This window comes from Patella vulgata, chromosome 4 (assembly GCF_932274485.2).
Source record: "Patella vulgata chromosome 4, xgPatVulg1.2, whole genome shotgun sequence".
NCBI lineage: Eukaryota > Metazoa > Mollusca > Gastropoda > Patellidae > Patella > Patella vulgata.
Genome location: NC_065882.2, coordinates 77,582,280 through 77,596,604, shown reverse-complemented (window position 1 = coordinate 77,596,604; position 14,325 = coordinate 77,582,280). Strand labels below are relative to the sequence as shown.

The 14,325-nt window shown below is 35.7% G+C and overlaps 1 protein-coding gene across 1 annotated transcript; it reads left to right on the top strand.

The window, feature by feature from the left end:
* The first annotated feature begins 232 nt into the window (after positions 1–232).
* Positions 233–13,730, top strand: LOC126819432 (protein LTV1 homolog). Its single transcript, XM_050547462.1, has 11 exons — positions 233–348; positions 2,508–2,633; positions 3,115–3,282; positions 4,139–4,271; positions 4,366–4,513; positions 6,405–6,600; positions 8,299–8,432; positions 9,446–9,576; positions 10,056–10,111; positions 11,046–11,240; positions 11,863–13,730. Exons 1-11 carry the CDS (start codon positions 346–348, stop codon positions 11,974–11,976), a joined length of 1,404 nt encoding a protein of 467 aa, XP_050403419.1. The 5' UTR covers positions 233–345; the 3' UTR covers positions 11,977–13,730.
* The last annotated feature ends 595 nt before the right edge of the window (positions 13,731–14,325 follow it).

The following is a 14,325-nucleotide window of genomic DNA, read 5'->3' as shown; positions in this document are numbered from 1 at the left end:
AATTTGAGTAACGGTGGGCTACATTTTTAGCGTGTATTAAGTCGTTTAAATTTTGATATTTTCCGAATACGTAGTTTTTAAAAATCATTTTCCCTTTTTACGTAACACGTTTGAGGAGTTGATACTGTCATTCCATCATCAACTCCTAACTATCTCTCACAGGCTGACACAGGCTAGGGATTTTTAAAATTTAATGGATTCTGTTCCTATTCCAAATCTTGTCCGTAAATTATGGCTACAGAAAAATTTAATATACTTCCGGCGCACGTGTTGGTTTGTTTTGATATAAAATATTCATCAAAATTGTGTTAATTATTTCTAATAAAAATTATCTAACATAACATAATGGTAAGATCATTATTTGCTTGCAGATTCTGTGTAATTCATGAGTAATTCTTTTTGAAAGTTACCAAACTAAATTGAATGTGATGTAACGTGGTTGATTTCATTGTAAATGTTGAAACAGATTCAATTTAATTCAATACTCATACTTATTAACTTAACTGACACTCACAGTCACAGTTTCACACACAATGTGTAAACTAGTGTAGGCCTACTGGTAATCATGTAATGTAAATATCAAGAACAGAGAAAATAAATGTAACCCCGTGAAATTAATAAATAACAAACAGCCCTTCCGCGAATATAACAATCATGATCATGTCCATGACCATAGACCTGAATAACTTCAATAAGTGAATATTGCATGTACGATGTAGCCTACTCGTAACTGTAATGTAGTTAGGTACATGTATGTAAGCCAATGATGCGGTAACCCGCTGGCGTAATTTTGTCGTCACGAGTCACGCCACAGATACGCCAGTGCGATTTGTGTATTGGCTTTTCTTCCTCGTCAGATTGTCCATTGGTACAAAACTGCGGCTGCAAATGTGGTTATTTTTGTAAAAAAATGACTAAATATTTGCCTCGTTTTCGTATTTTCACTCTAGCTGCCCTGAGTGCGGAGAAAGCTAAACGTCAAAATGAAAGTAGAAAACAACCCGATTTTTGGGACGGATACCAGGCATAGGGTAAATAATATATTGATTTGAAAATATATATATTCAACTTTAATTCTGCGAGTTTTCAATGACATCTGTAGGTGCGGAGCCAAAATATGAAGTGCGTAAAATTTTTGATCCAGTTTTGAAGTGACTGCCATGTAAGAAAGTTAGTGGAATTTTACCGCTCGCAACTGCGCAAGATGGTCGCACTTTCCATTCATTGTTCTTCAGACAAAAGAGCCATTAATTAGTGACAATTAATTAGGCATAACTCCATTAATATAGGGCCTATCAAGCTCATTTTGGTGTCATTGTAAAGCCCTTGTACAGCCTTATCCAGAAATAACAGAATTAAAGCCATACAGGATAGTTGAATTTTTTTAGTAGAAACATAGGACAGTTCGTCTGCACAAAAGTAATGGTAGGGTAACTATAGTATCACCGATCAGAAGAATTGCTTGCATTCATGGTTGATCGATGTGACTCCCATGGATCATATCCCTAACAATAAATAATAATAATTCAGGTCGACTATTATTGCCGATTTTCTTTGACATGACTTTGCCTTAGCCTTTGGACTGGTCTATGTCACAATGTGCATTTTTCCGTCCGTCCATACAGTAATACACCTAAAACAACCAGTGTTTTGCTTATAATTATAAAAACACATTTTTATGCATTTTTTACATCTTTTGATATGTACAGTATAGATGATTAAACATGCATTATGCAAGAGCTAAATCTGCCTTTTGCTGGTCTTTCTTTAGGCCTGAAATGTTTTCTAAAGTATTAATTAGACATTAATTAACTGATCCAGGCCTTAATCAACTGTCAATGGCATCAGATTTCTCCGATATTAAATAGATTAGAATGGTTCAGCGATACTTTGATTTAATCAAATATGGAGGACCAAGACATAGCTTCGATCAACCAGTACGGTGGTTGAAATTATTGCACACGTCTGTCAAACCTTCAAAGGCTAATATCTTCGCTTGCAATAGAGTAATTTGAATGAAATTTTCAAATTATTCATTTTACATCATCTACTTTCAAACTATTATAGCAAGAATGGCTAGTTCTTTATCTAAATCTTACATAATGTATCTTTAATATTCCCCAGACTTTAGTCTACTCTTTGTTATCAATATTTCTGAAAGAAAACGTAAAATAAATGGAAGATAAAAGCAAGAAAGACAACTCTTACTGTCATCCTTGTGATTATGGAGTCAGACTAATATTTCTCTCCCCATTGACTTCAATGTTAAATCCATGACATTTCTTGGCCTAAACCCTTTTTTTTTTTTTAACATTCCGATCATCTTAATCGTTAAAATTAGTAAGACCTCAACATAAAACTTTTAAACAACAATATATGATGAAAGTGCTGTTTTAAGGAAACTACAGGTAGTTTTGAGTAAATCTATGGACCCCTTTTGTGTTTTTCAAACGTCATCTTATGCACAAATTTGACAATATTTAATGAATTTTGTTTTATTTTTTCAGCCTAAGAAGAAGTTTATTGATAAGAAGAATTCTGTAACTTTTACCCTGGTTCATAGAAGTCAGAGAGATCCACTGATTGCTAATGACAGGGCAACATCACATGTTCTGCTTCCTATTGACAACAAGGTTTGAATTTTTCTTTATTTGGACCGATTGGTTAGCACATGCGCATTGTATCATAAGGTTTTTTTTTTTTTTTTGTAAACAGTATTTTATTTCATTTGAAAATGGATTGGAGAACAGGCTGGGCCTATGTTGACTCCTCATAAGGTCTGTCATTGAGTCAACTGGCATGGTTTCAATTCTCCCCGGTTATACGTGACATGGTTTCCTCCCACTGCTGAAGACCCCTACGCACAAGTGAATTATTGAAATAAAATTAAACCATATGCTAGTCCCGAAATGACCTAGTCTGTGTTGAGTTGAGGTTAGACCCCATTTCTCTCCCTCTCTCTTGACAAAGAGTAGACTAGACAGAAACAATGCTGTTCGGGCAAAATTCCCTTCATGTGGCGTAGCCAACATTAAAAAGCCCTTATCATTTTATTTCTTTTCTAAGAACTCAGATTTGATTCATGAAAAACTATAATGGCTTGTTTTTTTGTAGGAATCTAGAAAAGAAGAAGAACGAAAGTTTGGTGTATTTTATGAAGATGAATATAATTATTTACAACATTTACGTGATGCTAATGAGATCAGTGAATTAGAACCAGTTGAAAGAACTAGAATCCATAAATCAGACTTGAAAAAAGATAAAGTAGCAGCTGAGAAAGAGGTAAAGTATTTCTTAAGGCCAAAGCTATTTTAGGGGGTGTGGGTGGACGAATGGTTTAACATATGGGCGTTGGATCATTGAGTCAGCTGGCATGGTATTGACTTGCTGCTTGTACCTGACAAGGAATAGGGTAGCCTCCCACTGCTAAAGACCCATGCACGCAATTGAATTATTGAATAAAATTGAACCATATGTTAGTCCCAAAATGACCTAGTTTGTGTGAAGTGAATGTTAAACCTCTCTCTCTCTCTCTCTCTCTCTCTCTCTCTCTCTCTCTCCAAAGCTATTTTATTTATACATGTAATTCTTTAGGGTCTTAATAAATAAATGGCTACTCTACTGGAGGCTGATGAACAATGTTTTGCTTAAAATTTCAAAACTTTGAAATAGGTTTTATATTTTTCAATTATTTTTATCCCATATAAAAGAGGAAGCAGGTTTTCCTATAGAACAGAAATTTAAAATCAGGTAGAAATGTGATGAAGTTCAACACCTGACTTGATTGGCCCCAGAATTTTCTAGTGAACTTGATTATAGACTTTGCATACAATGTAGCTGAGTATCAATTGATACTATTTTAACATTCTGGCGTGGTTTCCCCTTGACAGTGGTGCAGGACGTAAGGTCTGACAAGGACAGCTGTCTAGTCATTCGGTCCTGTGTACACATTGGCATGCATGTAAAAGATCACTTGGAATTCGAGATATAAGATTAGGGCATAGCGCAGCTGTCCAGGCAAAATTTCCCTCATAGCACACTGTATGGCGTATGCCCGTCTTTATTAGCCCAATGGGAGCAGAACAGTAGGACGTTAAACTCCATTTCATTTCATTTCATTAAATTTCTAATTTAATAGGGTGAAGGCAGTCAAGAACAAAATGAAGAAGAAAAAAATAAAGATAAACCAAATATTAGTTTACCATCTTCAGTGTTTGCTTCAACATTAGAGGCTAAAACTGGTCTGCTGAATAAAGCTGCTCCTAGAAAAGGTAATATGAAGATTTGTTATGTTAACTTTACCTAATGCCGCTCTAAATGGCTTATTTTTTTTATACTATTATGTGTACATTTTTTTTAATTAAGGTCCATTATTGGAATGGGATCCTGATATAGTAGCGGCATTAGATGATGATTTTGACTATGATGACGATGAGAATATTTTAGATGATGATTTTATAACAAAGGCTAATGCCCCTGTTGAAGGAGAAGAGGAGATGGTTGTAGGGAGAGGGTATATTAAGTTTTTTTGGTTTTGATCGTGAATTAAACAGTACACAAATGTTTAAACAAAAGTCAATACTTAACCCGTTAAGTGCGTAGGTTGTTATATAACTTCCTGGACAACTGCCACTCACTGTGTGTAGGGCGTAATATAACGCCTTGGAGGTATATAGTTCTTCGTCAATTCGTCAAATTAATTACACAATAGGGGGTAGTTAACGTTTTAAAAACGTCACGCTTAACGGGTTAATTCTGGTTTCCCACTGTCATGTGATGCGTTATGATAGGATTGTCCATATTGAGTCCACGATCTGCCATGTGTAGATACTTCCGATACGTTTCTATACGGTCAACACGATTTTTACGACTGACCTCAATATATGATAAGACCTGATAATATCACCACAATTAAAACCACGATTTCAATCATAGCACGAATCGTGATACTGGGAACCTAGCATTAGAGAGAAGTGCCAAATTACACTAAGTCTCTGAAAAAGTTTGTTTAAATATGCAAATTAGAGTTCAGATTGTGGAGAAATATAGAGCTTGGCAAACGGTTTCAGCTTAAAATATTGATATTGTTTGTAAACATTGTCAACAATACAGCAGTAACCTACAGAATTCTATAACACACTGCAAACATCAGTCTGATTCATAGACAGGTTTATCCAGACATAAATTACACACTGCAAACATCAGTCTGATTCATAGACAGGTTTATTCAGGCATAAGGTGATCTCTTGTCAAGAGGCTAGTCTCCATTTTGCACTCAAATTTGGGTATTTCTTTAAAAAATATATCACAGAAGTTTTAGATAGTTGCTTGATAGAATACAGGAAGCCCAGGGAATAACCTGACAAAATGACTTATTCTAATGAACTTCATCCTCAGTATCCCCAGTGGTCTCATTCCGTTTTACTCCACTATACACTGGGTTCATCCATGGGATATTCAAATTATCTGCCCTTGATGATTGTGCTATTTTTATCGACCAATCAAAAACATCGTTAAATACCTAAGAACTGACATAAAAACATCCTTCCCACTGAAAATATGTTTTAAGACATCTTTTTGTGTACATGTCACTTCTTTTATATTAAATTCCTTGCAAACTTTCTTATAATTGAGCGAACAAGCCACCATATTGTTGTGAATGTAAACAAGGAGGCTAAGACTGGTTTGTAAACTGTCATTTTGAAATTTATGTTATTTGTTGAAATCTATCTGCGATTTCTCCTTTTAAACCATATGTCCAGGAAGTTGCAATGTTATTTACTATATTAAGGAATTGCACAGAGATTAGGTCGTCTAGGCAACTAATGTAACAGGAACCCAGTGTATAGGCTGCCAAACATTCAGAGACTCAGAGGACAACTGATTAAACTCAAAATCTGGTACCACGTTCACAAAACATTCTCAGATTTAAATTAAAGAATTTACTCTAAATTGTTCGCCTTATTTTAACTAAAATATAGTCCTTTATAAAACTTTGTATTTTTGGATGAAAAATATTTCTCATAAACAGGGGGGGTGGCTAGCCGAATGGTTAGCACATGTGCGTTGTATCATAAGGTCTGTCACTGAGTCAACTGATGTGGTTTCAATTCCCCAGTTGTACGTGACAAGGAGTAGGGTCGCCTATCCAACCTTGTGAGTTTTCTCCAGGTCCTTGCTTCCTCCCTCTGCTAAAGAACCCTACGCGCAAGCGAATTATTGAAATAAAATTGAACCATATGTTAGTCCCGAAATGACCCAGTTGGTGTCAAGTGGAGGTTAAACCCCATTTCTCTTTCTTATAAACACTGATTGATAGTTGAGTAAATTCTTAACTTAAGTCTGAGAATGCTTTGTGAACTGTATATTTTGTTTTTTGATGACTTTCCTTTTTGTTAATATAGGTTTGATGAAGGTGATGGTTCTGACATTGCATCTGATGAAGCTGACATGTTCAGTGATGATGATGATGATGGCGGCAAGGAAGGAGATGAATTTGAAAAGGAAGAAACCAAATCACGATTCACAAATTATTCAATGACATCATCAGTGATTCGAAGGAATGAAGGGTTAACACTTTTAGATGATAGGTTTGAAAAGGTATAAATTATACTGATTGTATATATATATATATATATATGAACAATATAATTGTAGCTCTGTGAACAATATAATTGTAGTGAAATGAACAATACAATTGTAAACTATAAAGTTTACTAAATGCCACTTAAAGAATAATACAATTGTATTTCTATGAACAATATAATTGTAGTAATATGAACAATATAATTATTTTTTTGTAGTTCTATGAACAATATAATTGTAGTAATATGAACAATATAATTATTTTTTTGTAGTTCTATGAACAATATAATTGTAGTAGTATGAAAAATATAATATAATATTTACTGGATTTGAATACACTTTGTGATGGATTATTTAACGTCAAAGTAGATAATCAAGTCTGTTTTTATTGTACCGACTTTAGTAATGATGATCGAGGCTAGGCCGAAAATTCAATCGCATATTCTCTTTCCATTATCTATTTTTTGTCCCCCGCCTTTCGAAGAAAGCAGGGGACTATTAAAATGGGTTCGTCCGTCTGTCTGTCCGTCTGTCTGTCCTTCACACTTTTTGGGACACAATAACTCTCTTCCTAATTGAGCTAGAATGTTCAAACTTGGTGTATGTGTTTATTAGGTCAATGCCTTGATGGAGTTCGAAGATGAGCATTTTCCGCTTAGGGTAAGCAGAGATAAGCAATTTGATTGGTTGATGCTTTGGGACACGATAACTCTCTTCCTAATTGGGCTAGAATGTTCAAACTTGGTGTATGTGTTGATTAGGTCAATGCCTTGATGGAGTTCGAAGATGAGCATTTTCCGCTTAGGGTAAGCAGAGATAAGCAATTTGATTGGTTGATGCTTTGGGACACGATAACTCTCTTCCTAATTGGGCTAGAATGTTCAAACTTGGTGTATGTGTTGATTAGGTCAATGCCTTGATGGAGTTCGAAGATGAGCATTTTCCGCTTAGGGTAAGCAGAGATAAGCAATTTGATTGGTTGATACTTTGGGGCACGATAACTCTCTTCCTAATTGAGCTAGAATGTTCAAACTTGGTGTAAGTGTTGATTAGGTCAATGCCTTGTTGGTTGATGCTTTAGGACAAGATAACTTTGATAGAGAGTGATGAAACTTAAGTGTATAGTTGATAATCAGTTTGATTGCTTGATACTTTAAAAAAAATAAATGTGCGATAAATTAATGTGTCATCTATTTATTTTGGTATTTTGGCGGGGGACATCAGCCTCACTGTTGGCTTGTTAACTATTATAACGAGAACTGTCAGCACTTTTTCTAATCTCCTATAATACTCCTTTAAGTAATTAATTGAGTTGTTTCAATATATTACGCAATGTCTTTAGCTCAACACCTTTTAAACAACGTAAAATACAGACACTATCCAGCACATACATTTCAATAAAATATGTCACATGGGTCCAATATTTCATCTAGTATAAATAATGTACGATTGACACATTGACCGTACTATTATTTTAAATAATGGAATGCCAATATCAAATGATGATGTCACGGGAGAGAGAGAGAAATGGGGTTTAACATCCACTCGGCACAAACTAGGTCATTTTGGAACTAACATGTGGTTCAATTTTATTTCAATAAATTGCTTGAGCATAGGGGTCTTTAGCAGTGGGAGGAAACCGGAGGACCCGGTGAAAACTGACGAGGTTTGAGGATGAAGTCTCATCTGTATATTAATATGATATAATTGTAGTTTTATGAACAATATTATGATGAAGAGATTGGTGCATTAGATGAAGAAGATATTGATGGTACTGTATCAACTAAAGGAGCTCTCATGAAACAAATATTAAAGGAATTTAAAGCTGAGCAGAAAGAAAAATCTAGGTCAGTTCAATTTTGTTTGCCTGTAACAAGAGACAAAGAGATAGAAATGGGGTTTAACTTCCACTCGACACAAACTAGGTCATTTCGGGACTAATATGGTTCAATATTATTTCAATAATTCGCTTGCGCATAGCGGTCTTTAGCAGTGGGATGAAACAGGAGGACCTCGGAGAAAACCCAAGAGGTTGGACAGGCGCCCCTACTATTCGTCACATACAACTGTGGAATTGAAACAACGCCAGTTGACTCAATGACAGACCTTTTGATACAACATGCACGCGCTAACCATTCGTCCATTCAACCCCCGTTTGCCTATAACATCTAACACACACAGCTAAAGATGTTAGAATTTGACAGAAATTAAGAACCCTGTGCCTGTTTTAGGACTTGCTGCTAAGTCAAGTAGGGCCTGATCATTCATCCTTTGTTCACTTACTGGCTATAAGGAGAAGTCCAGATTTTTTGGGTGCAGCTTAAGTCTAGGCTATTTTTAACAACCAAGTTTATATCATTCTTTGGTCACTCTCTGGCTAAAGGACACATCCAGAACTTAAGCCCGGGCTATTTTCCCCAGGCTATTTTTATTATTTGACAAGACAGTTAGATTATTGCAATCGAATATTAGTGTCCGATTCCAGTAACAAAAGTTATGGTAAAAAGTAACCAAACCATTGCTATGACTTCTAGAATTTTGTAGAGAGTAATGAAATGTAATATCTTGTCCATGTAGATCAAGAAGATGAGTAGGGTTTGAGAGCCAATTCCATAATGACAAGGGTAGTCATTTCATGGCTAAATCTATTTGTAAAGACCAGATGTAAATAAGTTAGGCATGTGATTGTTGGCGAGATTGTAGGTTAGGGTTAGGGTAAGCATTGGGACTAGGTCAAGGGTTAGGGTTGGGATTAGCGCTAGCCTTGTTTACATTTCATGACCTATGTTGAAAAATTGAGCTGGCCTTATCATTTAGCACTAACCGTCATTTCATTGCATTTGAATATTTGTGTATGTAGAAAATTAAAAGAAGTGATAGATGAAGCTGAGATTAAAATAACGGAAGATGATATTGAATCTGGTGATGAAGATATGATAGATCTGGTGATAGAAGAACCAAAAGAAAAATGGGACTGTGAATCAATCATTAGTAAGTATTCTCACACAATTAATACATTTCAGTTGGAGAGAGATTCTCGTTATATCACTGTAAGAAAAAAGGTTATAAGGGAAGAAGAAATTAACCAGTTTCTGTTTATTTCACTGAAGGGATGGGGGTGGAATGTAGAATGGTTAGCAGGTGTGTGCTGTATCATAAGGTCTGTCATTGAGTCAGCTGGCATGTTTTCGATTCCCCGGTTGTACGTGACAAGGAGTAGGATTGCCTGTCCAGGTCCTCTGGTTTCCTCCCACAACTAAAGATCCCTACATGCAAGTGAATTATTGAAATAAAATTGAACCATATGTTAGTCCCAAAATTGCCTGGTTTGTGTCAAGTGGACATTAAACCCCATCTCTCTCTCTCTCTTTCTCTCTCTCTCTCTCTCTCTCTCTCTCTCATTAATGTTCAGGGGAGATCATCCACTAAATTTCTCACTAGTCAATAAATAATGTTAATTCATTTTTTAGGTACTTATTCGAATTTATATAACCATCCAAAGCTCATCTCTGAACCCAGTAATAAGGTAAAGAAACAGTAATAAGACAAAATATTTTACTAAGTAACTGAATGACATAAAATAAAAATAATATGGTTTGTAGCAACTTGTTATGATCCTGCTAATTTATATTTACATGTTATATACTAATGTCCAAAAGAAAGTATACACTGTGCATTTTGTGCTGCATCAACCAAAGTCGTTTTTCCATGGTATACGGTATTTGGGTAGAATGTCAATTTGTTTCACATTTTTATTTTGCTTTGAAATGTTGAGTTTGGATGCAAGAGACAAACTCAGTAATGCTTTATCAAATGTTTTTAATCTAAACAAAACTTTGTTATACTTTTAGTGTGTATACTTTCTTTTGGACATCAGTATATATCATAAAGGGGGGTTGGATGGCCGAATGTTTAGCACGCGCGCACTGTATCATACGGTCTGTCATTGAGTCAACTGGCGGGGTTTCGATTCCTCGGTTGTATGTGACAAGGAGTAGGGTCGCCTGTCCCACCTCGTGGGTTTTCTCCGGGTCATCCGGTTTCCTCCCACTGCTAAGGACCCCTACGCGCAAGCGAATGATTTAAATAAAATTGAACCATGTGTTAGTCCCGAAATGACCTAGTTTGTGTCGAGTGGACGTTAAACCCCATTTCTCTCTATATATATATAATAAGTGTCTCAGTGAATATGCTACTGGCCCATTTACCAGGAGATCCCAGGGTTCGATTCCAGGGTTGGCCCAGAAAGTTTTGTCAAGATTTTCCAGTCTGGTTTCCCATTGGTGTTGGTACAGGACATAGGACCTAGCATGGAAGGAATTTAGTCATTTCAATGGGGCAAAAAAATTCTGGTCCTGTATAGACATTGGCGGGCACGTAAAAGAACCCTTGGCATACCCATCTTTGTTAGCCCAGTTGCTGCAGAAAAGTATTTATCATGAATATTTTACAAATTTCAGGAACGTAAAATTAAATTAACATCACGTCTGGGTATTCCTGTCGATAGTCTTGGTTTACCAGGCTTAACGAGAAGACAAATAGAGAAAGAAATGCGTGAATCACGACGGGCTGATACAGCAAGTACATATCGACCTAAAGGTGAAACATTAGAAGAGAAAAAGATGCGAAAACAAGCCATTAAAGAGGAAAGAAAAGTAAGAACTTTTGTAGATTTGCGGTGAATGTAACAATTCTTTACACAATCAAAACACCAGCATACTCTCACTAAACACTGATGGACTCACCGCAAATTTCTGTTCCGAATTAGGACTGGTCAACAACCAATACATTACAGCGTAACAAATCAATCAAAACCTTATTTACATCTCAGCGACCTTGACAAAAATTGACCTGTCCTTAACAAATAGATTTAGCCGTCTTACAATCTCGTGGGTATTTTAAATATTTATGAAAGCAAGTAATCACTGAAATGTTTGTCTCTTTAGATATTGGGGGGTTGGATGGCCGAATGGTTAGCACGTGCACGCTGAATCATGAGGCCTGTCATTGAGTTAACTGGCGTGGTTTTGAATCCCCGGTTGTACGTGACAAGGAGTAGGGTTGCCTGTCCAACCTTGTGGGTTTTTTCCGGGTCCTCCGGTTTCCTCCCACTGCTAAAGACCCCTACGCGCAAGCAAATTATTGAAATAAAATTAAACCATATGTTAGTCCCGAAATGACCTAGTTTGTGTCGAGTGGACGTTAAACCCCATTTCTCTCTCTCTCTCTCTTTAGATATTTTGTGCTGAAAGATTTTTATTTTGCTATTTTTTACAGACGAGAAGATTAGAAAAGAAGACAAACAAGGTGGCATTTAATGCAGAAAAATTAAAACAAGAAAAGGACTTAATCAATGTTCAGAAAAATGTGCAGGGCATTAAATTATCGTGAACTGTGTGATTAAATTTCTAATGATAGCCAGTCATATGAAAAATATGAAATGATCAGAGTTTGGAAATATAGCAACATGTTTGATTCCCTAAATCTACATCTAATTGACATTTGTTTGTTACTATTAACTATACCTGGTGGACTATCTTCAGAAATCTTTGATGAATCAATTCAAAGTTTGTTTTGTACAAGATTGAGGAGACAGTAGTGCTTTCATTGAGAAATTAAATAAGATTTTTTGACTTTTCTTGTATTCATAATTTCCAAGAGAATATGTTTTATTCCAAAGGTTAATTCAAATATCAAATAACATTTATTTTCTTTTGAATATGGCTATTTATTTTATCTCCTGAATACCACTGTATATTGCCTTAAAGTAGCTATAGAATTATCGGTTCATATAACTCAAATCATGCTTGGAGTGTAAAAACAGAAAATATTTATGGCCATTTACAGCTTTCTGTATCCGAAAACATCCCACATGTTATCAGATGAGTTAGTTACATATAGCTACCAAAATAACTTCTGTTTTCATTAGACGACGTAATCACGAGGTAAACAAGGGATATTTTTTATATAAAGGAGCTTAACCTGTCTATTTTTTAAATTGATATGCATTTTTAGTTAACAGGCTGATTAATAACAGCACAGACTTATTTCTATTTCAACTATGTCTATATTTGTACTTGGCCTAGTATGAACATACCTGGTGTATTGTTGATTATTTCTATGTGTCGTGTCTGTATTATTACTATCAATGACAATATATCTCCGCTAATAATGAATCATTTTAAGAAAATACCAACCTCGTATTTTTCATATTAAGTTTAAAACGTTTATTTACTGCTGAGGATCAGTCTCCAAAGCCTCGAAAAACATAATAGAAATATAGATGGTGACTTATAAGGCCCCCTATACACCCACCAGCGACAAAATCTTCAATGCTGAATTTTAACATCATTGTCCACAATCTAAGTAAAAAATGTAAACAGAAAGATAACTCCACAATAGGCATGCAACATGTTTACCGTCATATTAGTATTACAATCGTGCTTCTTCTTTGGTACAAATGATCCATGTTTTAAAAACTTCCACCAAGGACTATTGTGTGTATAAAAAAATGAAATTAAATGGGTTTTAACGTCCTACTGTTCTGCTCTGACTGGGCTAATGAAGACAGACATATGCCATACAGTGTGCTTTGAGGGAATTACAACTGCAAAGGGATCTATTTTATGTGCACTCCAATGTATAAATGGAACCTAGGTTTTTTTTTTGTCCAATTTGAACGACTAGACATCTGTCCTTGTGTCCGTCCTGCACCACTGACAAGGGGAAACCACGTCGGAACGTTGTGTATATAGCGTTGACATTAAGAGTTGGATAGAACGAAGGAATTCAGGTGACAGTATAAATTCATGTTCAAACTTTATTTACATTGATACACAATGTTTATTTATTTGTTAATAGAATTACATTGTAAATTACACTATAATATCTAATTTTAGTGCTCATCTTAACAATCTCGAAATTTATGTTGTTTGAATCTTGGAAAATTGCATGTAACAAACGTGAAAGCAGCACCCGTCCTCATGACATTTCATTTGGGTTGTACTAGTACAATTTTTTTAAAGCATTTGTTAATTATGTGAAAAATAAAATTGAGAAAAAAAATTGTTGCAGCATATGTTACTGTAAAATATTTGTACATAGAAATATTAAATTTATGATAAAATTAAATGATTAATTATGAATGATTTGTTTCTTAACCAATGGGTATTGAAATCTATATTTGAATGGTGCACGTGGCAAGCTAATGCTCATGATGACAAATGTGGGAACTCCGGTCAGGCATCTAGGACCTGAGCTAGGGTTGAAATATTTATCACGTGGGCCAAGACCTTGAAGTGGAGAGAGATCATAACTTGCCTTATTCGCCATGAATTGTTGACTCAGTTGATGAACTTGTGACATGGGCAGGACTTGGGCTTTGTTAAGACTTGTCACTCATTTCAGTACTAAATGAAATGAAATGAAATGGGGTTTAACTAACGTCCTACTGTTTTGCTCCGAACTGGGCTAATGAAGACGGACATACGCCTTACAGTGTGCTATGAGGGAAATTTTGCCTAGACAGCGGTGCTACGGCCTACTCTTATATCGAATTCCAACTCTCAAGGGATCTTTTACGTGCACGCCAATGTGTAGGCCTACACGGGACCTCGGTTTTTCGTTTCATCCGAATGACTAGACAGCTGTCCTTACTGACAAGGGGGAACCACGCAGGAAAAATCTGGATGAACTTTCTCGGCCATTGCAGGGATCGAACCTCAGTACTAAAGACACAGT

What these genes read in the sequence shown, in the direction of transcription:
- LOC126819432 (XM_050547462.1), top strand. An exon ending in AAGTAGCAGCTGAGAAAGAG is followed by an intron (nt 3,283 to 4,138) that starts GTAAAGTATTTC and finishes CTAATTTAATAG; the next exon opens with GGTGAAGGCAGTCAAGAACA. An exon ending in GAGCAGAAAGAAAAATCTAG is followed by an intron (nt 8,433 to 9,445) that starts GTCAGTTCAATT and finishes TTGTGTATGTAG; the next exon opens with AAAATTAAAAGAAGTGATAG.